This window comes from Glandiceps talaboti, chromosome 14, assembly GCF_964340395.1.
Source record: "Glandiceps talaboti chromosome 14, keGlaTala1.1, whole genome shotgun sequence".
Classification (NCBI taxonomy): domain Eukaryota; kingdom Metazoa; phylum Hemichordata; class Enteropneusta; family Spengelidae; genus Glandiceps; species Glandiceps talaboti.
The window spans coordinates 7,625,398-7,652,944 of NC_135562.1; the positions used below are offsets into that span (position 1 = coordinate 7,625,398).

A 27,547-nucleotide genomic window follows, 5' to 3' on the forward strand; every position below is an offset into this window, starting at 1 on the left:
TTCTGTAGTGTACGAATTGCTCGCAGTTGTGCTTGTTATCGTGTCGCCAGTTTTAGACTCGGTGTCGTTGCGTTCATCTACACTCCGTTCGCTCAATTTATGGTGGTAAGTTTTGTCATGTTCGTGTCCGTCCCCTATGTACAGGGTATCGTCACCTAAAATTGCACTAAGTAGACGAGAGGCTAACTTCCTTCTTATTACCGATGTCAGATCGCCCATTAAACTACCGTCTGCGTCTGATTTGTTTGTTCCAGGATCTGGAAAATGAAATTCCATATGGTAGAAGCTGTAATTTTCGAGAGAATTATCCCCATTGCTGTCGTCCTTATCTAAATATTCTTCCGATATCGCAGAGCTGTTTGCGAGAATTTGATGTGAGACAGTGTCGTCAGATTTGTTCCCGCTCTGAAGCTTAAGGCTGTCGTCAAAATCATTCCCACTCTTTGAGTCTTCAACTTTCCCGCTCTTTAGGTCATCATCTTTCCCGCTCTTGTGGTCTTCTTCAGATTCGTTCGAATTTTTCGGGTTATCATCAAGTGATTTTCCATTTTTTATGATGTCGTCAAATGTTTTCCCGCTATTTAGGTTGTCGTCAGAATCTTTCCAAGTGTTTAGTTTCACGTGACTGTTGACGTTGCCGAACAAATCTGCTATTGCATTCCGTATGGCTGAACCCTTGTATTTTTCGATTGCCTCTCTAAAGTCGTGTTTGACATCCCCATCAAGTGCCGCTGTAATAAAGAAACGTGATGAAAAAACAAACATTTCTTATGACCAAATTCATCGTGTAGCAAGCACGGAGAAGTACTATGAATGACAAAACATCCCGGTGATGGCATCAATTGGTCAAAACTTTTATTTGCAATTGCATGGCAGGAGAAACTGAATTGGATGATATTATACTAAAATATTGTACGAAGTTCAACATTTGTTGGACGTTGATTTTCAAATTTAGATTTGGTAATACGATATGTGAGATATTGTATGAAGTCGAACAATGCGTGTATTTGGCCACTCCTCCAACACAAAGACAACAACAACAACAACAATAACACACACACACACACACACACACACACACACACACACACATACATACACAAAATAAAAATAAAATAAAAATAGTTTTAGGCCTAAGTTAAAATAACGATATGGCGACGTGCTTGTTGCTTTGTTGTTGATCATTTTTTAAATAAAAAAATCAGAAGGTTACTATTTACATTTTAAGCATTTAGTCTAATTTTAATTTTATATCTATCAGTACGTTCCGTCGATGCCTCAATTTTAACGTTTCCTTTGAAATAACCGTGAACGTAAAAATGGTCACGTGTTTGAAACTGCGCATGCCTATTACAAAAAAAGTTGTCAAAATAGTAAAGTATATAAGTTACAAGACACCGAGAAACGAGTTGCCAATTCGGTCTTAACTTCAGTCTTTGAACATGAATTATTTGTTGGAGACTTCAACATGTACCAGAAATCTGAAATCCGCGTTTCACATCATCGAATCGCGTGTAGTAAAATTTTACAGCACTTTGGAGTTCTTTGCATTTGGCGTTCATTCTCTTGCGAAAGGTAACTTATTTCATACTTACCACTCCGATGCACGACTACCACCGCAAGTGCAACAAAAAATAATGTGTTTTTCATAATCAGGGCATGGTTTCGGGTAAAGCTAAATATCTCATGGTTTATCAGCTGTCCATGGCGAAGTTAAAGTCAAAACACACTGAGATTTCCACGAACAGAACGTCTAGGAATAGAAGAAGATACACGCGCTCTTGGTGTTCTTTTTCGTCGTAAAGAACGCATCAACCTTTTTCAAACTAACTCGGATATTTTACGATTTCGAACCCCGTCAAATGCGTCTGTTACCACAATAACATTTTTAGTCACGGTTACTGTATGAATAGTTTACACTTGACAAAATAAAATAATTCGAGAGGCGCGTCGAAACAGTTTTTTGTCCAAAAAAAAATCATGACGTTGGAACGAGGTAACACGGACGGCATACGTTTCGACGCGTTTTCATAGTTTCGGAATGAAAATATTCGAAATGGAATGTCAGCAACGGCTCATGTTGATGCAACTGGATGCAACAACCTGTGTAAAAATTGATGCCTAGCAAAATGTTTTACTACATCATTTTGTTTAAGCATGTACTTGTTGAGACATAATACTCTTTCTGGACTCTGGAGTATTTTGATTTTGATTCAAATTATGACAGGCGCACTTGCGCAAGGTAAGTACACACATACTTGTGATGAGGTCCTAAACCTTTTGGAATATTTCAATATGGCGCCCTGCATTCACGTCTTCATGTACTTTCAAAATGCTCGAAAATATAATGACACTGTATTGGATCAGAGCTCAAATGGAACGAGAAAATTTACTTGACATTCACAAAAAATGTTACTGTCTGGAATAAAAGTAATTTTCTTTTTGTAACTAACATGATTTTTAGTTTATATGGACAGGCGTAGAAATACATGGACCTTTTCTGCAATGTAGTTGCAGTGTTGAACTTTCCAAAATTCACTGCAGGTTTAATTATATACTTGCATGTCGAATTTTGGCTTGAATTGTTGTATATATATATTCCTGTTACTGGATTGTTGCAGTTCATTTTACTGCGTTTGTCAATTTGCTATTGTATTGCTTTCTTCCGTTTCATTCCTACTCCCGCCTCTCTTTCCGTCTGCCCCTCTCTCTCCCCCAACCCTCTTTCTTTCACTATAGTTTACATTCAGTTTGACATTTAATAATGGCATGGTAATATCGTTGCTTTATTCTTTCAGTCGTCAGGTTTCAGGAGAAGTTCATTTATGACCCCGGAGAGAAGCTGAATTTCCCGTGTAAAGCTGATATAATTCTGAAATATCAACCGAACTCGGTTGTCGGGTAAGCCTGCTAAGGGTAGAAATCTTTAGAGTGATATATTTCTACGATGTCTGAGCTTATATCGCAGATAAAGAAACATGCGCACCCATTAGAACTTGAGAAGCAAAATTTATAATCTGCGTGGAATAACTATTTCGTAGTTGCTTTAACAGTACAGTAGTCCTTAAGACGGAATAAAAACGTTGAGACACGATTCTGAAATTGTCTCTTCCGCGAGTTTCTAATTCTTCGAGTCCAAACTTACTCTGTCTGCAAGCAGAACTAGTAAATTTGACCCTGGTGCTAGGAAGGCGCACGCATAGCTGTGATCGAAACTTGCAGAGTGGTATGAAATGCATCCCAAATATTACGGTACATGGGTAACCTTTTGTGGGTTGGAATTAAGCTTACATATTGGAGAAAGTTGTTCAGTTTCAAATTTTGTTATTTTTCCATTACGTAATGTAAAGGTCGGCGCACTAAAATCATTATCCTTGTATTGTGCATTCTTTCCTTAGATGGTATAAAAATGGAGAATTTCTGGAAACAATTCCTGGTAAAATTGGAATAGATGACCACTTTGTACTGGAAATAATAGATGTCATGGCAACGGATTGTGCTATATATACATGCCAGGTGTCCTACTGGGAGTCTACTGTAGTGTCATCAGAGATAGCACTAATAACCACTGATAGGGTTACTGGTAAGATTCTCTCTTTATTTTGAAGACTTGTCTCAAAGTATAAGTGACTATAACTTCTGATATATTTTATCAGAGTGATACATATATTTATTTACCTATCTATGAATCAACAGGTTGCCTCAATAAAAGGTGCATGAAAAATATACAGTCTATAGTGTTGTTTGTATAGATAGTATAATTTGAAACATAGTATATTATTTCAATAGTATACAGGTCTGCATACACATATATACATGTTTATAGTTATCCATGAGTTTAAAATGATATTTCATTTACCCATGAATATTTGTTTGTAACATGGTTTCTGGGTTTCCAGACAAAGAATGTGTATGAATGCTTCTATTAAATAGTCTATCCTAGGGCCATGGATGATACAAATAATTAACTCAGCAACCAAATATTATTTTTCCCCTAGGTCCATGGGTGATACAAATCAACCCAGCAACCAAACTCAGTAACATGTGGTTGATTTGCATACCAATGAGTGCGATTATTATTTCTATGTGGGCTGTTGTATGGTATCTCAGGAAAAGGTAGGTCAATTCAGTAAAGTTTTCTTTTACATGTAGAATGTTTTTTTTTTTTTTTTTGCATGATCAAGTTATTGCCAATATTATATGGAAAGAGGAAATTCAAACATATGGACTTACATTGGAAGCTTTAGTGAATCGTGTATGGGAATGTAATTGTGCATGCGTGCGTGTGTGTGTGCCTTTACAATGTGGGGAAGTCAGTTGATTAATCTCACCACACTATGAATGCCAATTGGAAATACATGAATATCACTCTAGAATTGATGAAAGTTTCTTCCCAAGAATCAAATGACCCCGTGAAAGCAAATCTCAATTTTTTGCTGACTTCTCATCAGCATCGTCAGATGTGTACTACAATGGGTTGTTATCATGTGTCTTTGGACTCTGTCAGTACAAATTTTCATTTGATGCCATGAACCCAGAATCCATGAACATTCTCATAGCATTAAGAAACTTTATGTTTTTTCTCGTTAGGTTTTGCCCTGACTTTGACTTTGGATATTCAGCTTTAGAAAGCAGTGATGAAGATACTGACAGTGAATAAATAAATAAATAGAATTTCACTGATTATTTAAATTAGTGTACTAGAAACAGTTACAGAAAATATCTGTGAACCAGTTTGTTGGATACTGTTAAAGTAAAGCACAAAACATTTCATCATGAACACATTCTGTGAAAATGATGTCAGGGTAAAAGTCTGTAATAACGTAGAGATATTACTGCAGAAACTGACTGTATATGGCCTGGCACAATTGTGATATGGGCATTTAATTATTCTTCTAAAAAACACAGACTTTTCTCTCATTTGATACATTTTTTATTTATTATGATTTGTATTTCTTCATTGTATTTGATTATGATGCAGAATAAAATTGCATTATTTTGTAATTCTGTGGCTTTTGTATTATGATTACATTGGCACTTTACACATTATATATATCTATATCTATATATATCAATTGATATCATGACTTTTATAATTCACTAGCAAATTTGTACTTTCAAATTTAAATACCTCGTCTTTGAAGGTACATCAAGTGTAGCCTGATCACTGTGTGTTGTATTACATCATTTGCTGTCCTATTTCCTATTCGGGTAGCCAAACCCAAAAAGTAGTTATCAAACACATGTATGTTTAATTACATGTAAATTATCAAATGCTGCCATTAATGATAGTCTGACTGGTTGTGTACATTTACATAATGACTTCATTTGAATAATGATAGTTTGATGTTGTCATGGTTGTAGACACTACCCACTGCAACCAATCAAGTTACTAGGGACACATTTTCAATGCATAATTATCAGCTTGTTATATGGTAATCAGGATAAGTGTTGGATATGAAGATTAGGAAGTACTAGTATATGACAGCTAAATGCTGTAACACAAAGTGTGCATTTGATATCATTATCATCTCTAGATTGCACAATACAATTTTAATACAAGATAACAGAAAAATCTGTCAAGGCTTGATGCTTTGAAGGATCTGAGAAATGAAATAGCTATCAGTACTGTTCTTGGTAAATTAAATCGATTTTCTCCTCAACCTACGAAAACTACTTTTCTATAACTTTTTTAAAATTTAGCAAAATTAGATCTGCACAAAAACTTTTATGTTCCAAGCATGGTTTGGTTCAATGAATTTAATATTGTAATTTACAGCATTCAGTACTGTTCTTGGTAAATTTAAATCGATTTTCCCCTCAACCTACGAAAACTACTTTTCTATAACTTTTTTAAAATTTAGCAAAATTAGATCTGCACAAAACATTTTATGTTCCAAGCATGGTTTGGTTCAATGAATTTAATATTTTAATTTACGGCAAAATTAGATATGTTTATCTCACAGGAAAATAGGATACATATTTTTTTTTATAGTTGACATAATTTCATTTTGTTAAAAACATATTGTACACCTCTGAAGTCAGTATAATTTTACAAAATTTTACATTAAATGAAGGTTGTTATTCACAATATAGATCTCAACTACCATTAGTGACTGCTACATACAAATACTATTGAACAACAGTTGGATGAACATATATAACTATACAACAGCGCCCTCACACATTCCCTGAATTTTCGTTTGTTTATAATTTCAAAGTTATGAGGTAATAATTGATATAATTACATTGCACTAAAAATTTCAGAGATTCTGAATTTACATTTTTTCATGACATTGATAAAGACAAACAACAAGTTAAAATGACTGTTTCCCTTGGTGTTAACTTTTCGCACCTTCCAGTTTTGCAATGTTCAGTTGCTATGGTTACCACTTTCTTTTGTAACCTGGAGTGCCTTTGACACAACAGTTGCTTCCTGTAGGACCTGTCTAGCTTCCTGTAGAGAACACTTCTTGACAGCCAGTACTAAAGCTGTAGGAACAACCTGTTATAAGGAATGAAAAAATTTAAAGAAAACTTGAGACGATATTTCACTTCATGAGTGCACTTCTTCACTGAAAGCACTAAAACTAAAAGAACAGTATCTCATATTATTTGAAAAAGTTGAAAGACTGCATAAAACTATCTTCAGCTTGAATTCGTAGATAGTCGGAACATTCCGTAACTTTCCTAATCCAAAATAATTGCTCTATGTAACTTATAGCATTGGTATTTTCAATTCTTTCTACCCAATGATACAGTTTGGATAGTTGGAATACGACTGCGCTGTCTTGATTTGTTGACAATAATACCAATTCATTGGGTTAAAATAAGCTTTGAACCGAAATATATATATTTGCTTACTTTGTTCATTGATGTTGCCTTGTCGATATGTTGTGATATGACTGCACTGTTTTGGTCATCAGATACACTGTCAGTAGAATAGATGGACTTTAATAATGCTGATCTTGCCTCTTCAGGACTACATTCGGCAGATTTCTAAAGATTTAGATAGAAAAGAAGAGAACAGAATAGAATAGAATACAGTAGAACAGAATAGAATAGAATACAGTAGAATAGAACAGAATAGAATAGAATAGAATAGAACAGAATAGAACAGTACAGAATCGAGTGGAATAGGATAGGATAGAATAGAATAGAAATAGTGTTATTGTCTATAATATAAACATGGAAAATCATTTTTAGTTGCTCATGTCAAACACATTATATGACATATAGAATAATCATCTAAATACGGAACTTGCAATCCCGACTGAGCATGCTCAGACGCAAAGGACTACGGGATTACCTGTGGTTATCATAATACCTAATCTGGAGCTACTGATAAAATAAACCTCCCACAAGGGTCAGGGTAACTATGAATTGATCATTCATGGTTACAAACAATGTATCAACATTGTTTACAATACTAATTGATCAGTATTTATCATTTCATTTCCCATGATGCAACATTTAACATGGCGGGTTTGCAAGTTCCCTATCATCCAATATCAATTTTATATCTGCAGAGCTTTGCTCTAATATTCAAATTCATATCCCCCCCACCTCTAAATCATGACGTTTTAATGCAATACAAAGTTGGTTATAAAAGTTTGCAGTAAATTTGTTGTCTGTATATCTTGAATAAAAAAAGTGCTAATGGCATTGCAGCACAACTGTACAATTTATGTGCCAATTTAAAAAAAATGAACCTCAGTTCAGTTGTGCTAAAATGATTTTTCAAACTGTCAATAAAGCAATGTCTTACCTGTACAATACCAATAGCCCTGTGATATAGTTTGTTATTGCTGACTTTAACATCAACCATAAAATTCTTGTAAACTTTTCCAATCTGGATATGACCACCGGTGCTGATAGAATTCAAAATCCATTTTAAACAGATTTCAATTAAAAACGTTTCGAAATAGTCTATTTTGTTATCTCCTACTGGGGTTTTCTCTCCTGATGAAGTATGAAAGATGGATGTAGTTTCTTCCCGAATCTGTTGCCATGGTAACTCAACTGTGATATGATGTTTGAAGTGGGATAACACTGCTAAGGAATCCTGTAGAGTATATTAAGTATACATAATGTGAATAGATACAGATACACTATGCTTTAACCTACACAATAACAGTGTCTATGCTCTGTTATGACACTTCCTTCACTTCAATAGTGCATGTTTGACCTCATATACTAAAAAATCATGTGCTACTACTTTTTGTAATAAAATACATGATATACATGTTAGTGGTTCAACAACTAATATTTTGCAGTAGGATCTGCTGCTGAATCAATAGGGAACGTGCAAACCCGCCATGTTGAATGTTGCATCATGGGAAAAGTGATAATAAATACTAATCAATTAGTATTGTAAACAATGTTGATACATTGTTTGTAACCACAAATAATCAATTCATAGTCACCCTGACAATTGGGGGAGGTTAATTTTATCAGTAGCTCCAGATTAGGTATTATGATAACCACAGATAATCCCATAGTCCTTTGCGTCTGAGCATGCTCAGTCTGGATTGCAAGTTCCCTATTGTCAGATATACTCATTTACATTGTACATGTACCCATTTACATATACATGGGTTGTCTGTGGCCAAGCAGTTAGTTCATTTGCCTCTTACCACAGCAATCTGAGTTTGAAACTGTCCAATGGTGTTGACTGGGTTTGAGGTCCCTTTGTAAGAAGGGTGGACTAAATATTATTCAAGTAATGTACAGTATTAATATTATGATTTGGGGTTATCAATTTTTTACAGCTTACAGTGTGATCTTTGGTCTTGTGTTGAGGTTCTTTGAAGAATATTGCACCAAACTGGTTTGTATGTTTGAGTACGGACTCTGAGATTGTTGGAATGTTGCTTCGTAATTTGTGTAAATCTGAAAAGAAATGCAAAAACAACAATTTAACATTATTATAAGTACAGGGTTGGAAAGCTATCCAATTAAGCTTAAAGTATCTTTTTAACTGAGAAAAGAATAGATGTGGTTTTAACTCTCCAGCACCACGGAATTTGAACCCTCAGTGTTTTCTATTCTTGCACTTTATTGATATTATTCAGATGATTGATATTACAACTATTTCCAATTGGATCACCATTAGACAATACCTTATCAGAAGTAATTGCAAATCATTATCGTAAGTAAAGACCTACTTTGTAGGATTCTTACCTTGTTCCCTGAGTAGAAATAGAACTGTATCAGCACTGGTCAGTTTATCAATCATGTCATTTTGGAAATGTTCAGCTGCAAGGTTGAATGGTTCACCCTGTAGAAAACACAAAGTTCCAATGCATGCTTACAAATACCACTATCGTGTAGTAGTATTCCACTGATTGAATGAAATACAAGGTTTCAGGACAACAACAAAACTGGTAACGACTTAAATGAAGCAACACAGAGGCCCTTTTAGTACAAATCAGACACAAGAGAATATACCTTACAGCTTGCCATCTAACCCAATTTGCACCACTTATGCACAACACTTGCTGGACACAAAACAAAAATTTGGCATTCACCTATCTCTTACTGTGTAGTGATTCAGAAGAAATCCCAGTTTTTATTTTGACCGACAAGATTTTTTTTCATGACTGGGCACAATGATACATTACATGTATTTTCTAACTGAATGGACAATAAATATCATCAAAAGCAAATACAGTTTATGAGATCACACAGTAAGGTAAGTGGTTACTTACAAGAGATACTAAACTGCCTTCTTTGTTACCATACGATTGATATCCACCAACAACGAACCCTCTGATGTCTTCTAGTGCTATGACAACACAAACACACTTTGTTATTGAGCAGGAAGGGGGGGGGGAGGGGAAGAGAGGCGTGATGGTGAGGGGTGGGGATGGATCAGTCAGAGGGGTGAACAGAAAGAAAGAGACAAATGAACAGATTACTGTTACAAAACATTTGATACAGTAGAGGGAAGGTGATATTAAAGGTTGAAAACATATTACGAAATTTAAAACTAAATTAGACTTTCTGTTCTGTGTAGAGAAAATATCTGTCAGAATATACAGTTTTTTTTTTTCCTTTCTATAAACTCTATTTTGGAGAAATAAAGAAGAAATACAGAGATACCGAAAGAACAAAAGGGGAGGGGAGGGGAACAGTTCATTGACAGAGAAAAGGGCAATTGGGAAACAGCAATATATAGAAGACCATGAAGATGTACTATGTTTTATTTTGTTTTAATAACTTGATAAATTTATTTATTTATAACTATATTATCTTGACTACATATGTCAAAAACATTTGAGGAAAAAGAACATGTTACTAGATTAATTCATTTTTTTGTTCATGGTCAAGGAGTAAATGCATGTCATGACTTACTTGCTCCATAGGTTGGTGGACATTCTGTGGCATCAATTATACCCACAATACCAAGTGAGTTAACTCCAATGTAATACACATGGCCATTATTGTTCAAACTACAGATATACAAAACAGAGTGAGTTAACTCCAATGTAATACACATGGCCATTATTGTTCAAACTACAGATATACAAAACAGAGTGAGTTAACTCCAATGTAATACACATGGCCATTATTGTTTAAACTACAGATATACAAAACAGAGTGAGTTAACTCCAATGTAATACACATGGCCATTATTGTTCAAACTACAGATATACAAGACAGAGTGAGTTAACTCCAATGTAATACACATGGCCATTATTGTTTAAACTACAGATATACAAAACAGAGTGAGTTAACTCCAATGTAATACACATGGCCATTATTGTTCAAACTACAGATATACAAAACAGAGTGAGTTAACTCCAATGTAATACACATGGCCATTATTGTTTAAACTACAGATATACAAGACAGAGTGAGTTAACTCCAATGTAATACACATGGCCATTATTGTTTAAACTACTGATATACAAGACAGAGTGAGTTAACTCCAATGTAATACACATGGCCATTATTGTTTAAACTACAGATATACAAGACAGAGTGAGTTAACTCCAATGTAATACACATGGCCATTATTGTTCAAACTACTGATATACAAAACAGAGTAAGTTAACTCCAATGTAATACACATGGCCATCATTGTTCAAACTACTGATATACAAGACAGAGTGAGTTAACTCCAATGTAATACACATGGCCATTATTGTTCAAACTACAGATATACAAAACAGAGTGAGTTAACTCCAATGTAATACACATGGCCATTATTGTTTAAACTACAGATATACAAAACAGAGTGAGTTAACTCCAATGTAATACACTTGGCCATTATTGTTTAAACTACAGATATACAAGACAGAGTGAGTTAACTCCAATGTAATACACATGGCCATTATTGTTTAAACTACAGATATACAAAACAGAGTGAGTTAACTCCAATGTAATACACATGGCCATTATTGTTTAAACTACAGATATACAAAACAGAGTGAGTTAACTCCAATGTAATACACATGGCCATTATTGTTTAAACTACAGATATACAAAACAGAGTGAGTTAACTCCAATGTAATACACTTGGCCATTATTGTTTAAACTACAGATATACAAGACAGAGTGAGTTAACTCCAATGTAATACACATGGCCATTATTGTTTAAACTACAGATATACAAAACAGAGTGAGTTAACTCCAATGTAATACACATGGCCATTATTGTTTAAACTACAGATATACAAGACAGAGTGAGTTAACTCCAATGTAATACACATGGCCATTATTGTTTAAACTACAGATATACAAAACAGAGTGAGTTAACTCCAATGTAATACACATGGCCATTATTGTTTAAACTACAGATATACAAAACAGAGTGAGTTAACTCCAATGTAATACACATGGCCATTATTGTTCAAACTACAGATATACAAGACAGAGTGAGTTAACTCCAATGTAATACACATGGCCATTATTGTTTAAACTACAGATATACAAAACAGAGTGAGTTAACTCCAATGTAATACACATGGCCATTATTGTTCAAACTACAGATATACAAAACAGAGTGAGTTAACTCCAATGTAATACACATGGCCATTATTGTTTAAACTACAGATATACAAGACAGAGTGAGTTAACTCCAATGTAATACACATGGCCATTATTGTTTAAACTACTGATATACAAGACAGAGTGAGTTAACTCCAATGTAATACACATGGCCATTATTGTTTAAACTACAGATATACAAGACAGAGTGAGTTAACTCCAATGTAATACACATGGCCATTATTGTTCAAACTACTGATATACAAAACAGAGTAAGTTAACTCCAATGTAATACACATGGCCATCATTGTTCAAACTACTGATATACAAGACAGAGTGAGTTAACTCCAATGTAATACACATGGCCATTATTGTTCAAACTACAGATATACAAAACAGAGTGAGTTAACTCCAATGTAATACACATGGCCATTATTGTTTAAACTACAGATATACAAAACAGAGTGAGTTAACTCCAATGTAATACACTTGGCCATTATTGTTTAAACTACAGATATACAAGACAGAGTGAGTTAACTCCAATGTAATACACATGGCCATTATTGTTTAAACTACAGATATACAAAACAGAGTGAGTTAACTCCAATGTAATACACATGGCCATTATTGTTTAAACTACAGATATACAAAACAGAGTGAGTTAACTCCAATGTAATACACATGGCCATTATTGTTTAAACTACAGATATACAAAACAGAGTGAGTTAACTCCAATGTAATACACTTGGCCATTATTGTTTAAACTACAGATATACAAGACAGAGTGAGTTAACTCCAATGTAATACACATGGCCATTATTGTTTAAACTACAGATATACAAAACAGAGTGAGTTAACTCCAATGTAATACACATGGCCATTATTGTTTAAACTACAGATATACAAGACAGAGTGAGTTAACTCCAATGTAATACACATGGCCATTATTGTTTAAACTACAGATATACAAGACAGAGTGAGTTAACTCCAATGTAATACACATGGCCATTATTGTTTAAACTACAGATATACAAGACAGAGTGAGTTAACTCCAATGTAATACACATGGCCATTATTGTTTAAACTACAGATATAAACAGACAGAGTGAGTTAACTCCAATGTAATACACATGGCCATTATTGTTCAAACTACAGATATAAACAGACAGAGTGAGTTAACTCCAATGTAATACACATGGCCATTATTGTTCAAACTACAGATATACAACACAAAGGCTTGGTTTTACAATTGCAATTGATGTGTTAAGGTTTAAGAAAACTGATATATTTTAAGAACACCACATTCAGCTAAGTAAAATCAACAAATACTCAGAAATCTTGAGTTCAGTACAATTAGGTAAGCGACTCTGAACATAGTCATTAGTTTATCAAGTGTACGGTTTTTCGTTTAACAGATAACAAACTATGTGGTTGTTAGATCAAGTTTGAAATTTGGGAAAGGATGTCCCAAATTGTAATTAAATGCAATCACTGCAACATTTTAATGGAGTACAAGAAAGTTAATATTCACTATCGAATACAAATGTTATCAAATAATCTAAGAATTTTAAAACTTGCCGTTCTGTAGCTGAAAGTATCACCCATTACAAAAACCTACCTCTTTCCAGCCCAGTCAATAAATTGCACTATTTGATCTGAGTAGGTATACGTTGTATTGTAAATAGTCTGGTAGCAGGAGAGTAGCCCCTTTACAGCATTTGTAACTGAGATATCACTACTCTGGTCTGTGAGTTGATGTGCAATGGTGAATATCGTCTCAAGAAGTATCTTGGTAGCACTACCACTCTTCATACGTGAAGAACCTGTGATGGGTTCTGGCTGAAATGTAAAGGTGATAAGTATTCAATAATGTTTATATCAACTTTCTCAAAATTGCATTTAATTCATAAATACGACCTATTTTTGGTATTTTTGTAATATTTGGTATTTTGCATCAGAAAACTTCAAACAGGACTGAAATAAGAATGATGATAAGATTGAGAGGTTGCAAGAGTCATTTTCGCTGTAATAAATTATCTCAAATTTGTACACTTTTCAAGTAAAACTCTACTCTTGTATACTGTACATTAATACTTACTCCAACGACTGGATTTAGAATGAATCCACTTTTTCTTTCATCTTTACTATCATTTTCTAATTTTCTTGCAACTATAACAAAAAAAATCATTAAAAGATGAAAAACCTGGAATGTAAACTGCAAAAGTCATATTAATTTTCTAGGATCCCAAGGAAATAATATAATTTATTGGTTTAGACATTGCAAACAAAAGAAAGTTATTATTCTTCCAGCATATGTGTGTGCACAAACTGAATGAAAAACCATTATTATTATTATTATTGTTGATGTAGAATGTGCCTTTGGAACCACTTTCCCTGAAAATCAACGTTCTTCAAATCTCTCCAGACTTTGTTGTATGATAGCTTGTTCCTGATCGTCCATTGGAGGTGTTGAATTCTACTATTCTAACAAGAATGAATGTTCCAAGGTGTTTTCACTGTGCAGTCATTCTATCTTACCATCAAGGAATGTTTTATCCCAGTTTTCTATTGCTATATTCCTGGCAAGATGTATGGGATTAAAACCTAGTAATACTGGAATGAATTTATCCGGATGATCCATACAATATTCCAGTTGTCCCGCTACGAACGGAGCCTAGGAAATGAAGATACAATGGATTCCAGTAGTAATATTATGTAATAGCTTTTTTTTAGTACTGTCAGTGTAAGGAAGGATGTCATTTTCATTTATTAGAGTTTTAAAATATTTTATTAAATTTTATTTTGATCTATGAATCAAAGTACATTTTTCAACTAACTTTTTGCAAGTAACTGAAACATACATTATCTTGGCATCTTGTTATTTCATCTCCCTGATAGAGGCTATTTCCTCTCAGAGGCTGTCTTCTATATAAAGTTCTATCAATGTATCATTGTTGAAATTGTCTCTTGAATTAACATGATTTGATCTTCTTTTTTTTGCCAATTTAGTGGTTTTTTTTTTATTTCTACAGAATTGTAACATACTAGTATTATGATATATTTTGATAACAGTAATATTTTTTTGATACTTACAGACAGACCACATGTTATACCTATTAATAAAACCTTCTGTTTCCCTTCAGTCACCTGAAAATGAAAGATATTGGAAAAGGAAATACAAAAAGTGCACCAAAACATCTCTAGAAGGTATTTATACGATACTGAATCTGACCAAAGAGGTAAATTTTCTCTTCTGTTATGACTGGTTGTCCCTTTCGCCAATGGCACTGATGCCCAACTGATAATAATAATACATTTGACATATATTACCGGTACACCACATCTCCAAAGTCAACAACATGTTCCTATGGTTATTCCTCGGTTGTTAAAAAATTGCCAATGGCATGAAGCACAAGTCACAATGATTCCGATAGAATTTAATTTGTTTCCACCTCTGTTACTTGGTTACATTGGCCATTTCCGAGCTGCTTTGCTCCCATTCTGGACTTAATTTTCTTTTGGATGATTTGAATATTTTTCTTATAACTCATCAATTCTTTGCTTATGAAGATAAAAATACCACTTGCACATAAAGCCATCACATTTACTGGTATTTTAGTCTATGCTTCTCACCTCTTTGAGTGCCTTTATTCCAGCATGTGGATCATCTTCTGGAGCTTCCTGAGAGGTCAATAAAGCTTTATCACCCCCTGCTACAATATATTCATAACACCCTGGTAAACCCTGATTGGTTAAAACTCGGTTGAAAGACCTCTGAATAAAACAAAATAAATCCAGTATTATGGGGTTAAAGGAATTAGAACTATGATCAGTCATGCAGTATACCCTCTAATGATAGCAAAATTTTGTTGTTGTGAGTCAAAATGAGAAAAACTGGCATTTCCTGTGAGTCACCACATAGTAAGAGATAGGTAGGGGAACACCAAATTTTGGTGCGTCACTAGAAATTGTGTGCACCAGTGGTGCGTCAAATTGGCTTGTAGGGCACACCACCCAAGAATATACATGTATGTATGGTGTCTATACAGAGCTATAAAGTTGGACCCAACGTATGAAAAATGAATAATACAATTGCATCCTTTATATTGCTATCCTTTGAACAATTTAGAGTGGCCATTATGGATGAGGATTGGGTATTTATTTTAAATTTTTAATTTATAAAACGATTTTATCAAATCTCCCTACTCGGTTTTGACCAGTGAACTCAATATATGCACTCGCTATCGCTTGTGCATATATTTCGTTCACTGGTCAAAACCTCTTGGTATACCATCCCCAGGGGGTGGTTTCTTGCTTAAATAAATACCAAATCCTCATCCATATGGTCAATTTAATACTATGCCAGGGATCTACAGATTTTAGGGTCAAACCTTTATAGGTTAAAATGTTTTCTAAATTTTGTTTCATAGAATCATTGTGTCTTTCCCGGTATTATTAGCATATAACATCACATAAACCCTCTAGTATAATTTTGAAAATCAAATGGTCTTAATTATTTGCATTTTAAACTTTATAGATCTTATAAAGGAGCATGTTGCCCTTGGATCAATATTTATATTTGAGGTAAAATTTATATTTAGATGTAATTCCCCAGTATTTTTCTTCATTGAGTCAGAGAAAATATGAGTGACCTAAGGGGCGTTTGAAACTACGAGTCAATAGACGAGTAGTGATAACCATTAGGTCATGAATATTTTCTGGCTGAATGAAGAAATATATTGGAGAATGAAATAATAATACCAGCACCAATTATATAAAAGAAACAAAAAAAGTGGAAAGTAATGGCAATTTTGAATATTTTGACTCATATTTTGGACACAGCAGAACCAGTGACGTAGACACATGTTGTTGTGACATAGACACACGTTGTTGTGACGTAGAACAACCAGAGTATATATTCCATTATGCATGGTATAATGTTTTTTATCATGTTCATCATGGAAACGTTGAGGAAAATGTACATATTAGGAAAAATTCACTTACTGAAAGTAAGAATGCCAGTCGGCCAGATGTACCACATCCACTTAGTACAATACAATTATGGGATGGATCCTGTAGAATGTATGGATGATATAGCAGTTACTATAAAACTTGTTTGTTAACAGTAATTTATAAGATTGTCTGAGTTTATGCACCTCACTTTAGGAATGTGTATATATCTTTGCAGTTAGGACAAGTATGGTTGTGACATTATAGCTCAGAAACTTGTCTTGGTGTTACTATTTCAGGAAGATCTCCACACGAGCTTCTTGAGATAGTACCACCGACGTTTTTCAAAGACAAGTCTCTCGGCTATGTGGACAGATGTAGTGTAGATATCTCTCCAATCACAATAAAACTGTTAACCTGATATATAAATACCGAATATTTTTTGATAACAATAATTTTGGTACATCACCACACAGAGGTGCAGTACTGGTAGAATATACAACGAAGCACTAATGCTGTCATATTGTAATGTATATTCTTAACATACATATTGTTATGATCTATAAGTATGTCTGTATTGGCCTTTTTATCAATTAGACTGTTGACAGTCGTTCATGCCTTTTTTGCTACGTTTATCGAAAACTATTAAAAGTCGTCGCCTCGCTCCGATCCGGAGCAACACTATAAATGTGTATTGGTAGCAACAGCAAGTGCTGTCACTGTTCCTATCAGTACGCGTTAGTATTCACTGTGCTACGAAGCGCAGCGACGACTTTGTTTTATATGAAACGTAGCTAAAAAGGCATGAACGACTGTGGACAGTCTATTTATCAATGTAAGAGTTAGCATGCAAAGTCTTCTTTGACTGTAATAAGTGTGACAACAGAAAACTGTAAACCTTGAGAATAGTTGCAGCTACTTGTGCTAGCTGTCCAATGGTCTGAATTGTCTCTTCACTCTTAATACTCTATCAGAAAACAAACATAGTGTCATTTGCTTTGAGGATAATAATTCATAGAAAACAAACAAACAAACATAGACCCATTCTGTTGCTAAATTTATACTTAAACATTTCACTATATATCACAACTGGATACATTCTCTAATGAAAACTAACAAACAATTGCCATTAAAAGTAATTTTTTCTTTACTATACCTTTCTGAGTACAAGAAGAATGGCCCTTTAAAAAGTTTAAATGTATTATATAAAATAAATATTTCTTACATATCTATCAATTATTTTACGTTTGACATATGTTTACAGGAAACTTTAAAAAACAACTTACCAATAAAACTATGTATGACATTCAATTTATTTACATAGTTCACATTCAGTCATAATTTAGATTTGTTCATAATTTATGTACTAAAATGCTATTAATGTTTTTCATATCTTGTAATTTTTCATTTTTAATGTAAACACTGGATTTTCATATATTATTGTTCAATGTCATTTTTCCATTCAGATAAGGAAAACATATATCTTGCTACATAGTGGACTTTGTCACCGTAAATCAAGTGTTTTTGCAACAGCCAGGGAACCATGGTAACAGAAAGGGAGACATCTGATAAAACCGACATAGTTCCCCATACATTGTAAATATAATTTTGATGGAGAAAAGGCGTGGAAACTGTCAGGTAAAGTTTACATAACTTACAAAAAAAATATTCAAGTTAAAGACTCATGTGACAAAACCCCAAAGATCCGAGTATTTTCCAGTTGAATTAAAAACAATTATGGAAAATAATTTGATTGCTCTGTGTACAAGTTTGATTTATAAAAAATTAAGGAAAATGATGAAAATTTTGAATGTTTGCAAGACTCATATTTTGAGCATCACTGAACCAATGACACAATATGTTTTATATGAAATACTATAAAACATCGTAATTACATTTGTAGACCACCCAACTTACAAAGTGGTCTGTTAGTCCAAAGGAATTCAACAGAAAGTTGGAGCTAAAAACGTTAATTTGGATAAATCTGGCTACCAAGTGTGACATTTAAACTTTGTAGTTGAATAATAAGCTGTTAGTAATCAAATGAAAAAAATCGTTGTCAAACTCACTGGATAATCTTTCCAACCATTGAAAATCTCAGCATCACAGTCTTGAAGTTGTTTTACGATTTCTACAAATATGACAAAAGAACAATTCTTATCGTTATTTCTAAGCACCTACAATACAATATGGCTGATGGTTTCTGTATTGTCCCTTTAAGGTGTGGTCAAAGGACTATGACAGTATTTAGGTTTTATACTGAGTTTTCTCCGTTCTCTATTTTACAGGTACACTACATACCTATTGATCATATTATCAAAAGCTTGAAAAAAAAAATTCAGTTTAACTTTAATATAAAAAACACAGAATGAAAAATAACAGCTAGTTTGATGCCATACACTCTACATATGCTGTTCTACACTACTGGATATACTGACTTCAAAACAGACAAAAGTACAAATTTATGGGCTCTGACCCCAATTACATAAACCCTTCCCATATTGGTTTCCTTGTAAAAACTGAACAAGGAAAGAAGAGATAAGGCAATGTACAACTGAAAGGCACACCAGGGAAGTGAAAAGTGGGGGAAGGAATGGTTGTTACAGCTAGTTTTCACTTACCTTGAGGACCTGCTACATCAATATTCCATGACAGGACATTTGAACATTCAGTTATTGGCTGCATACTTTGGCTTCAATGACCTGCACTGTAGAGAAAAAAAAACGACCATATATCAAATATAGCATTAACAATTGAACAAGTGTGTTGTTCCAAAATAAGTTTCCACCTCAGGTTTTATATTAATCCCAGATACATACCTAATAACTGTGTAGGTACTGAAATGTAAAAGTTTTGAAATTTGAGCTTGCTTGACTACTTTGTTTGGTGAAGATAAAAGGTTGTATAGCTCCTATAACATCCTGGAGTGACCTTTGACCTCCAGTGGTTGGTACCAGTGACCTCACAACCTGCACTCAACTTGACATGATTAAGTGCTGTTAGTATGATATTCAGGGGGTGTGTGAATTGTATAAATGAACAATATACTATATGCACACAATGTAACATATCAGTTCTTATATTTTACATTTGTATCACACAAATTTGACAGAATTTAAATTAGATTTTGGCAAAAATGTTCTAATATATAAACAAAATGTGAAGGTTTACAGATATGCAAAACTACAACAAAACACCTACTTTTCAAAGTGTTCTCTTTTTCTATTCTACTTTTTCTAGATGTTAATTTTTTTTTCATTTTGCTTATAGTATCCCCACATTGCATGCCATATACAAGGCTTCACATTTTTTCTTTAGTTATAGTCCTAGTAGGCTACCAATTTCAGAAAGTGATAGCCCAAGGATGGTGACAGTAGTCCCATAACATTCCTGAACTGAAAACAGAGCTCCTTTATTGGAAATATGTGTAATATTAAAATACTTTCATATCCGTATATCTTCCATCCTTTAAATCATCACATAATCAGTGGTAGCCTGAGTGGGCTACCAGCTGCAAATTATGGTAGCCCCATGACAAGAACTGGGCGTCTTTGGACATTGGACTGTTGTTATTTCAAGCCCTGATATAATATTTAATACAGTAAATAATGACTTCCTTATACATTGTATACACTACTCATAATCATGACGATATAAGATGCACAAACTTGGAAGGAAACAAAGGTAAACTATATTTTCCTGTGTGTCTATTAAAACAGACTGTTATTGTACTGTACATTTAATGTCAGAGGACAATATCATAATTTAATTTATTAAGTTGTAATATTTCAGACATTTGATCCCCACTCAATGTTCAAGTTATTTTTTGTGTTTAAATTAGCTTAGAACTGACTTGCATTCAGTACAACAATTAGTTCTGATTATATTTTCAATTATCGACCTCCTAATTACCAACTTGTTTTGCACCCTAGTGATGAGGTTTTTTTTCAGCTGTTGTTTTGGGAGCCTTTTTTGTCACGTGATGATATCTTGGCAGAGTAAAAATCTCAGTCACTGATGGTGTCTATGGGTGTTTGTAAAACCACTAACAATTTAATGAGGAAATGTGTGCTTACACGTAATATGATGTTATTTCACTGTACTGAAGACAATTGACACTTGCCTGGAAATATGGAAAAATTAACAGGGAACACTATGATACAGAGAATACTTTCTAAAGATGTCAATGAGCAAACTTATTTGCTCAAATTACAAAGAACTTCTTAAATAATTGGTATATGTCGACAACCTAAATTTAGCAAAATCAAATACAACAAGGTACTATTACTGTATTACACTCTAGAGAGTTAAAAACCCATGTTACAAACCCAGATCTTTGAAGATGAGAAAAAATAATTTGGAAGAACCAATTTTCAAAAAGAAAGTTTTCTACCACCGGTATAACAAAAAACAAACAAACCAATTCTTATAATCCCCCCCATTACAGCTACGTTTCTGAGATTGTCTTGTTACATATTTTTTTTCAAAAGAAGGGAACAATTCGAAATAGCGCCACACTACGGTGGAACTTGAAGTGACTGTCCGGTTGTTTCGCTATGTATACATGCATGAGATATGTGTATCACTGTCAGTATATTCCGAGAGGATATCAATGTAAATACGAAAGACTACGAGAGTTTTTACACCGCTATATTAATTCCAATGTTTCATTACATACTGCCTCCTTTCCGCATGGCCAGAAAACTCAAACTGGCGCAATCGGCGCAAACCATCCCTACTCGATACACGTAGAGTACGAGTATAGTCAGGAGCTGAGTTGTCATCACATTCACATCCGGAAATACCCGAAGGAGTTGAAGTTGGTATTGTACGGTAGATAATACAGTAAATATCATTGGTCTAATTTTGCGACATGGGCAGCTATTATGGCGACTAACCAATCAAAATGAGGTTTACAAACATGTGATTGGAGCATACGCCCGGTGAACCGCGCCACACTATGCGCATGGATATAATACTAACTTTATTAAATTTTCCTCCAAAGTTGGAACAGATTCATTGTATTTTATCTTTGTAACCTAAATGACGACTTGGAGTTTTATTTGGCCTTATTTTTGATGGTGAGTTATAATGCATTTTTGCATGTACAAAAATTAAGAACTACATTACGGTAACATAAGTGAGTAAAGTGGTTTATTAACAAATCTGAAGCAAATATCAGTCAGTTACTTCCTGGTGTCGTGATTGCGTTGGATTACATGCCTTTATCATCTGTATACGTTACCGGAATTATCTGGACTTACTGATCACTCTTGGATATATGTAATTCACGGTAAAATGGGAGGCTGCATATGCAGGCATAACCCGTCCACCCATGATACACGCACGGGTGGTCAGGCTCAGCCACACAATGGTACTTTATCTCCGAACTCACCGATAATAGTATCCCCTACAATACAGCAAGTTTTACCACCCCCACCACAACCAAATGAACTTCCAGTTGAACACAGAAAAGTATTTGTTGCACTCTTTGACTATGAGGCTCGTACTAACGAGGACTTGAGTTTCAGAAAGGGTGAACAGTTAGATGTGTTGAATGACAGCATAGGGGATTGGTGGCTGGCAAGGTCGAGGACCTCTCAGAGAGAGGGATATGTACCATCAAATTATGTGGCAAAATTACAAACTCTAGATGCTGAACCGTAAGTGAAATTTTCTTCATTTATATTTAATTTCTGTGTTGTTGATGATTGCTTGTTGTCACACGTCAGTAAAAAAACAAATACAGTCCCAGAGACTGTGAGAGAGCTCAGTCTCGAGATCTCCCATACATTCATGAAGTCTGTCGCATTGAGTCATTGTAACCACCGGAAGTGATTATTGGACGGACAATACCACCTTACGAGGCGTGGACTGTTTCGTAGAATTTTTCGCCAGGAAAGTTTATATATAGAGAGAATTTCAAGCTTCACTTACTAAGATATAACTTTAAAGAGTGTGTTGTGCTAATCAAAAATCGTTATTTTGGGTTCCGCCAGTGAAATATACTACGAAAACTATTTTTGTTACGGTCGGTGATACTTCCATGGTTGGTCGTCAATATTGTCTCAATGTTTGTGACTGAATTAATATGTACAAATATGCAGTGCCCTCATATCACCCAGTAAATGATTAGATAACAATACATATATATATATACTGAGATTTAGAGAGACTGCATTTCGTTGAAAACAAGTCATTTGTATGCATTGAATTTGAAGGTTGAACAACAAGGTTACTATAACCACTGTGCTGTGACATACATGTATATGAAGGTTACATTTTATTCCAACGTAACCATATTGTTCATGTGAATAATTACATTACATGTAAAAAAAATTATCTTATTAGTTTGGGTAATATTTGACCAGTGTTATGTAAAAGTGACATCACACATCCACTCAAAGATGACAAATATTTCCTGAATGTTAAAATTGAACATGACACATTGTTTGTATTATTTTGGTTGGTGATTTTATCATGTTCGTGGTACAGTACAGATCGGGTATATTTTATTCCAGGAAGTTGTTACACGTCCATAATGCCTCCCACATAGTTTAGGAAGCATGGACATTTTTGTGGATATGGTAGTGTATACAGTATATAGCAAGTCTTTTTATTTTTAAATGAAAAAAAAAGACATAAAAAGTTTACTACAGAAATATCAGAAACACAACTTGGAGAAGACAGTATAGTGTCTTTTAATTTAATTATTCATATCTATGTTTCGGAATTGTTGTCCTGAGACGAACATATACATTTTTATGTAAACAGAGTCTGTCTTGCCCATCATCTCATGCTAACAATTTGACAGGTTAAATTAAGTCTATCTCTCCCTGGTTAAAGTTTCATGTTTCTTTCAAATATTATTCATGAAAAGTATAGGGCTCCTTTGAGGTCATTGTAGAAAGGATTCTATTCTATAATTTATAGGAAAGTTGAATCTTTATGCCTGTGTTGTGTTAGTCGCCCGATATGAGTTCATGTTTTTGTTGTTTGTTAGATCTGTACTTACTTGCCTCCCTCCCCCCCCCCCCCTTCCTTTTTTGGCTGTGAAGTGACAACAGTCAAAATAGAGTCACACAAGAAAAGCCAGAGAAACAGGGTGGAATAATGAATTTGATCACTTCTTAGTCCATTCAATGTTGTGTACATGTTTATACATGTATATTGTGTATGCCTTGCATCCCAAGGGCACTGAATCATTGTTGATTACAAACTTGTACATGTAATGTGTACCAGTTACATTGTCTGCATTACACATGATATACAAAACACAGCCAATAAATTTATAGCAGCAATCGGCTAGAATATCTAAATGTATGCATAAACTTGTCAATTTCTATCTGTAGTTAAATAATTCATGTAATATATTATGTATTGTGTAAGATATTGAATTACAGATTACACTATAATAACTAAAGCCATACATCACCATACTACACAGTACTACTAATGTACATCATTGTACTTGCAGTGTATTGATGGGTGTGGCTGCAAAAAAAACCCCTGATAACATCATACTTGAATGTATACATGTAAACTTGAATTATTTATTTTCTATATTCTGAATCCCTGCAGTGTTTTCCTGAAAGTAGTATGGATCTACATATAAAAAAACTCAATTAAAACAATTTCTATGGTTTTCAGGAAATCATAGTTTATTAACGTATTATTATTGTGTGAATTTCTTGAGGGGGGTGACTGACCTTGTCCCACAAGATTTCTAATAGTTTTACTGCCAAGCCCCCCCATGCTACCCACATCCACATACACACACACACACACACACACACACACACACATATACACAGACATACACATGTACACATACACATGTATACACATACAAACACACATAAACACATACACACACATACATACATACATACATACACACACATACATACATACATACATACATACATACATACATACATATACATACATACATACACACACATACATACGTACGTACGTACGTACGTACGTACATACATACATACATACGCACGCACGCACATACATACATACATACATACATACATACATACACACACACACACGTACGTACGTACGTACGTACGTACGTACGTACATACATACATACATACATACATACATACATACATACATACACACACACACACGTACGTACGTACATACATACATACATACATACATACATACATACACACACACACACACACACACACACATACATACATACATACATACATACATACATACACACACACACACACATACATGTACATATACACTGAGACAGCTGAACAACTTTTAATTTTATTAAAATGCATGCAGTAATCAATATAAAACCTACCCTGAGGAAATCCTCTTGTAACAGTTTTATTTGCATCACTACATGTACATCGTCATGGATTTTATATTCCCAATTTTCACTTCTGTGGCTTTTCAAGTAGATATGTTTATTACTGCAGTGCAGGGCTCAGTGCATCCCTTTCTAAATGTAAATTTTAAAAATCCCCCAAAATAGCCAACTAGTGTACACATTTCAAAGTTTTTGCTAAGGTATGGATACCTTGGTAACAAAGGGGAATGTTTGCTTAGATTTCTATATTGTATACTTATTTTGGTGGAAACATTCATAAAACATCTCATATTTTATCCACTTTCCACCCTCTGTGAAATAGCCTGAGAGATCCGAGCGTTCATTCTGCTTATTATAATATATGTAATTTGGTCTCAAAAGTGAGTGTCGCATAAGTGGACCTACAGCTAGATCTTTCAGACTATCTGTGAACCTGAAATCACTTGAAAACAGACACAGACTGAGTATTTGATGATGGAATAGTCGGTGGGGTGGGTACTGTGCAGTCATTTATGTATACATGAGTATGATGTAAAATTGATTGTGGTCAACATACCACAATAAATTACACGTCTATCAAAGTCTATCTATAGCTTCACTTTGTAGAAGACATTTTGAACTGTTGACGTATGATTTATTCATTCCAGCAAAGATCATTGACATTAGTAAGGAGTCACCTTGAACGTCTACAATGTATGTACATGTGGCATATATACATGTAGCATACACAACATGTTATTGCTAATGTTGGATAACCCAGTTTATAGAAACGGGAGAAATTGGCACTTTCCAATACATTATAATTTTGTTTTGGAACACTGTAAAAGGTAACTTGGAAATTCAGATAGAATTTTATTTTCATGTGCAATGGACATGTACTTGCTTTTTAGTGGTTAAAATATTAATGTAAAAATAGTCAACGATTAGCGACCTGATAGCACTGCAGGTAAAATCATAATATTACAAAAAAAGAACCCGTCAACAGCCAATGACTGGATAGTAGTATATAATTAGTTCTAAACTAAACAGGCAATGCATGTCATATTGAAATGGATCATCATATGCTTTTGAGTATTGTTTGGAACTGTGGCAATAAAAGTGACAAAGGTTATTTCAGAAAGAACGAAAGAAAGACCTGATCTTCAATACATGGATAGAAAAACCCTTTATCAGGAACACAAAAAAACATCAAAACCATATAACTGACAACCAGTTATTATATGAAGGAGTAACACAATGACAAAAAAGTACATATAATGTTTGAATACTGTTTTTCTTCAAAATACTAATAAGTTCATGTATATTCAGTTTCATATCTTGAATTAATAATTTATGTATTATACTACACTATTGAGAGCTTGATATTAGTAGAAATGAGAAACAACAGATTGGTACATGTGTATCAGCCAAGTAAAGGACAATTATTAATTAAATGCATGTTAGGTACAGCGGTTGTGAATGACATTGCAATGTGAAAGGCAAACAGCTTTTAAGTTTCACCAGCTGAGGTCCTCAATCAGCGCTAGGCCTAGACATACTAATCACTCCAAGTATTGAGAATATAAAGCACTTTGAATGTGTAATCTATATTTGTCTAGTTAGCAGCCATGTGTCCAAGTACATGTAGATTAGAAGTACATGTAGCTAAAATTAACAGAATGTTAATAATAATAGTATTGGCTTTTGTCGCCTAGTGGTAAAGCCAGGAAACAGACAAAATCTGTCGACCTGAACAGGCTTAACCTTACTCGTAAATATGACCCTTGGTTGTGGTACAAGAACGTATTATTACTGTATTTTATCGACTTGATAAACTTATTTATGGTTAACAGAATGTTGTTCCAATCAGACTAGACATGAGCAGAATTTTACTTATTGTTAAAAATAAAGTCCCTTGAAAATGTAGTGTGGCCGATGCAGTAATTATGCAAATTTTCAATCTTGCTGCCATTTTGGCCAGGAAAAGAGTATAAAGTTTGATGTACATGTTGCTGTTTAAGTTAGTTCATTGCAAGTGTGAGTTTTAAAATGTGTTCAGTACATGATTCTGCGTATGAGAATGTCTCGTGAATTTGCTCTTCATTCAGGTCAAAAATAACTAGACATGTATTCATATGAATAATGTATTGTGTTACATGTTAAGTAGACAATAGGAGTATCAATGAGTGGCATTAAGTATATGATATCATAAATATTAATTTAAAAGTAAATATTGAGGAAAAGATGTGAGACTGACAGTGATCCCTTTCA

General features: G+C 34.0%; 2 protein-coding genes across 2 annotated transcripts in view; one reads left to right on the plus strand and one right to left on the minus strand.

Moving 5' to 3' along the window:
- Positions 1 to 6,245: 6,245 nt before the first annotated feature.
- LOC144445918 (glucokinase regulatory protein-like) lies at positions 6,246 to 19,859 on the minus strand. The gene is made up of 17 exons (XM_078135559.1): positions 19,764 to 19,859; positions 19,566 to 19,651; positions 19,014 to 19,075; positions 17,843 to 17,911; positions 16,999 to 17,067; positions 15,628 to 15,768; positions 15,088 to 15,141; positions 14,533 to 14,668; positions 14,093 to 14,163; positions 13,613 to 13,833; positions 10,357 to 10,454; positions 9,711 to 9,787; positions 9,184 to 9,280; positions 8,777 to 8,892; positions 7,769 to 8,065; positions 6,865 to 6,999; positions 6,246 to 6,505 (listed from the first exon to the last, which is right to left on the minus strand). Exons 2-17 carry the CDS (start codon positions 19,627 to 19,629, stop codon positions 6,374 to 6,376), a joined length of 1,839 nt encoding a protein of 612 aa, XP_077991685.1. The 5' UTR covers positions 19,630 to 19,651; positions 19,764 to 19,859; the 3' UTR covers positions 6,246 to 6,373.
- A 2,263-nt stretch (positions 19,860 to 22,122) lies between these two features.
- The window catches only part of LOC144445714 (tyrosine-protein kinase Src42A-like), a 30,910-nt gene continuing 25,485 nt past the window's right edge, over positions 22,123 to 27,547 (plus strand). Inside the window, exon 1 of the mRNA XM_078135357.1 lies at positions 22,123 to 22,607. Within this exon, the coding sequence (XP_077991483.1) occupies positions 22,243 to 22,607 (365 nt within the window). The 5' untranslated portion in view covers positions 22,123 to 22,242. The remainder of the gene's footprint in view (positions 22,608 to 27,547) is intronic.

What these genes read in the sequence shown, in the direction of transcription:
- LOC144445918 (XM_078135559.1), bottom strand. Translation starts at nt 19,629, where the DNA reads ATGCAGCCAATAACTGAATGTTCAAATGTCCTGTCATGGAATATTGAT. An exon ending in TTCTAAATCCAGTCGTTGGA is followed by an intron (nt 13,834 to 14,092) that starts GTAAGTATTAAT and finishes TTTACATTTCAG; the next exon opens with CCAGAACCCATCACAGGTTC. An exon ending in AAGGCAGTTTAGTATCTCTT is followed by an intron (nt 9,281 to 9,710) that starts GTAAGTAACCAC and finishes TGTTTTCTACAG; the next exon opens with GGTGAACCATTCAACCTTGC.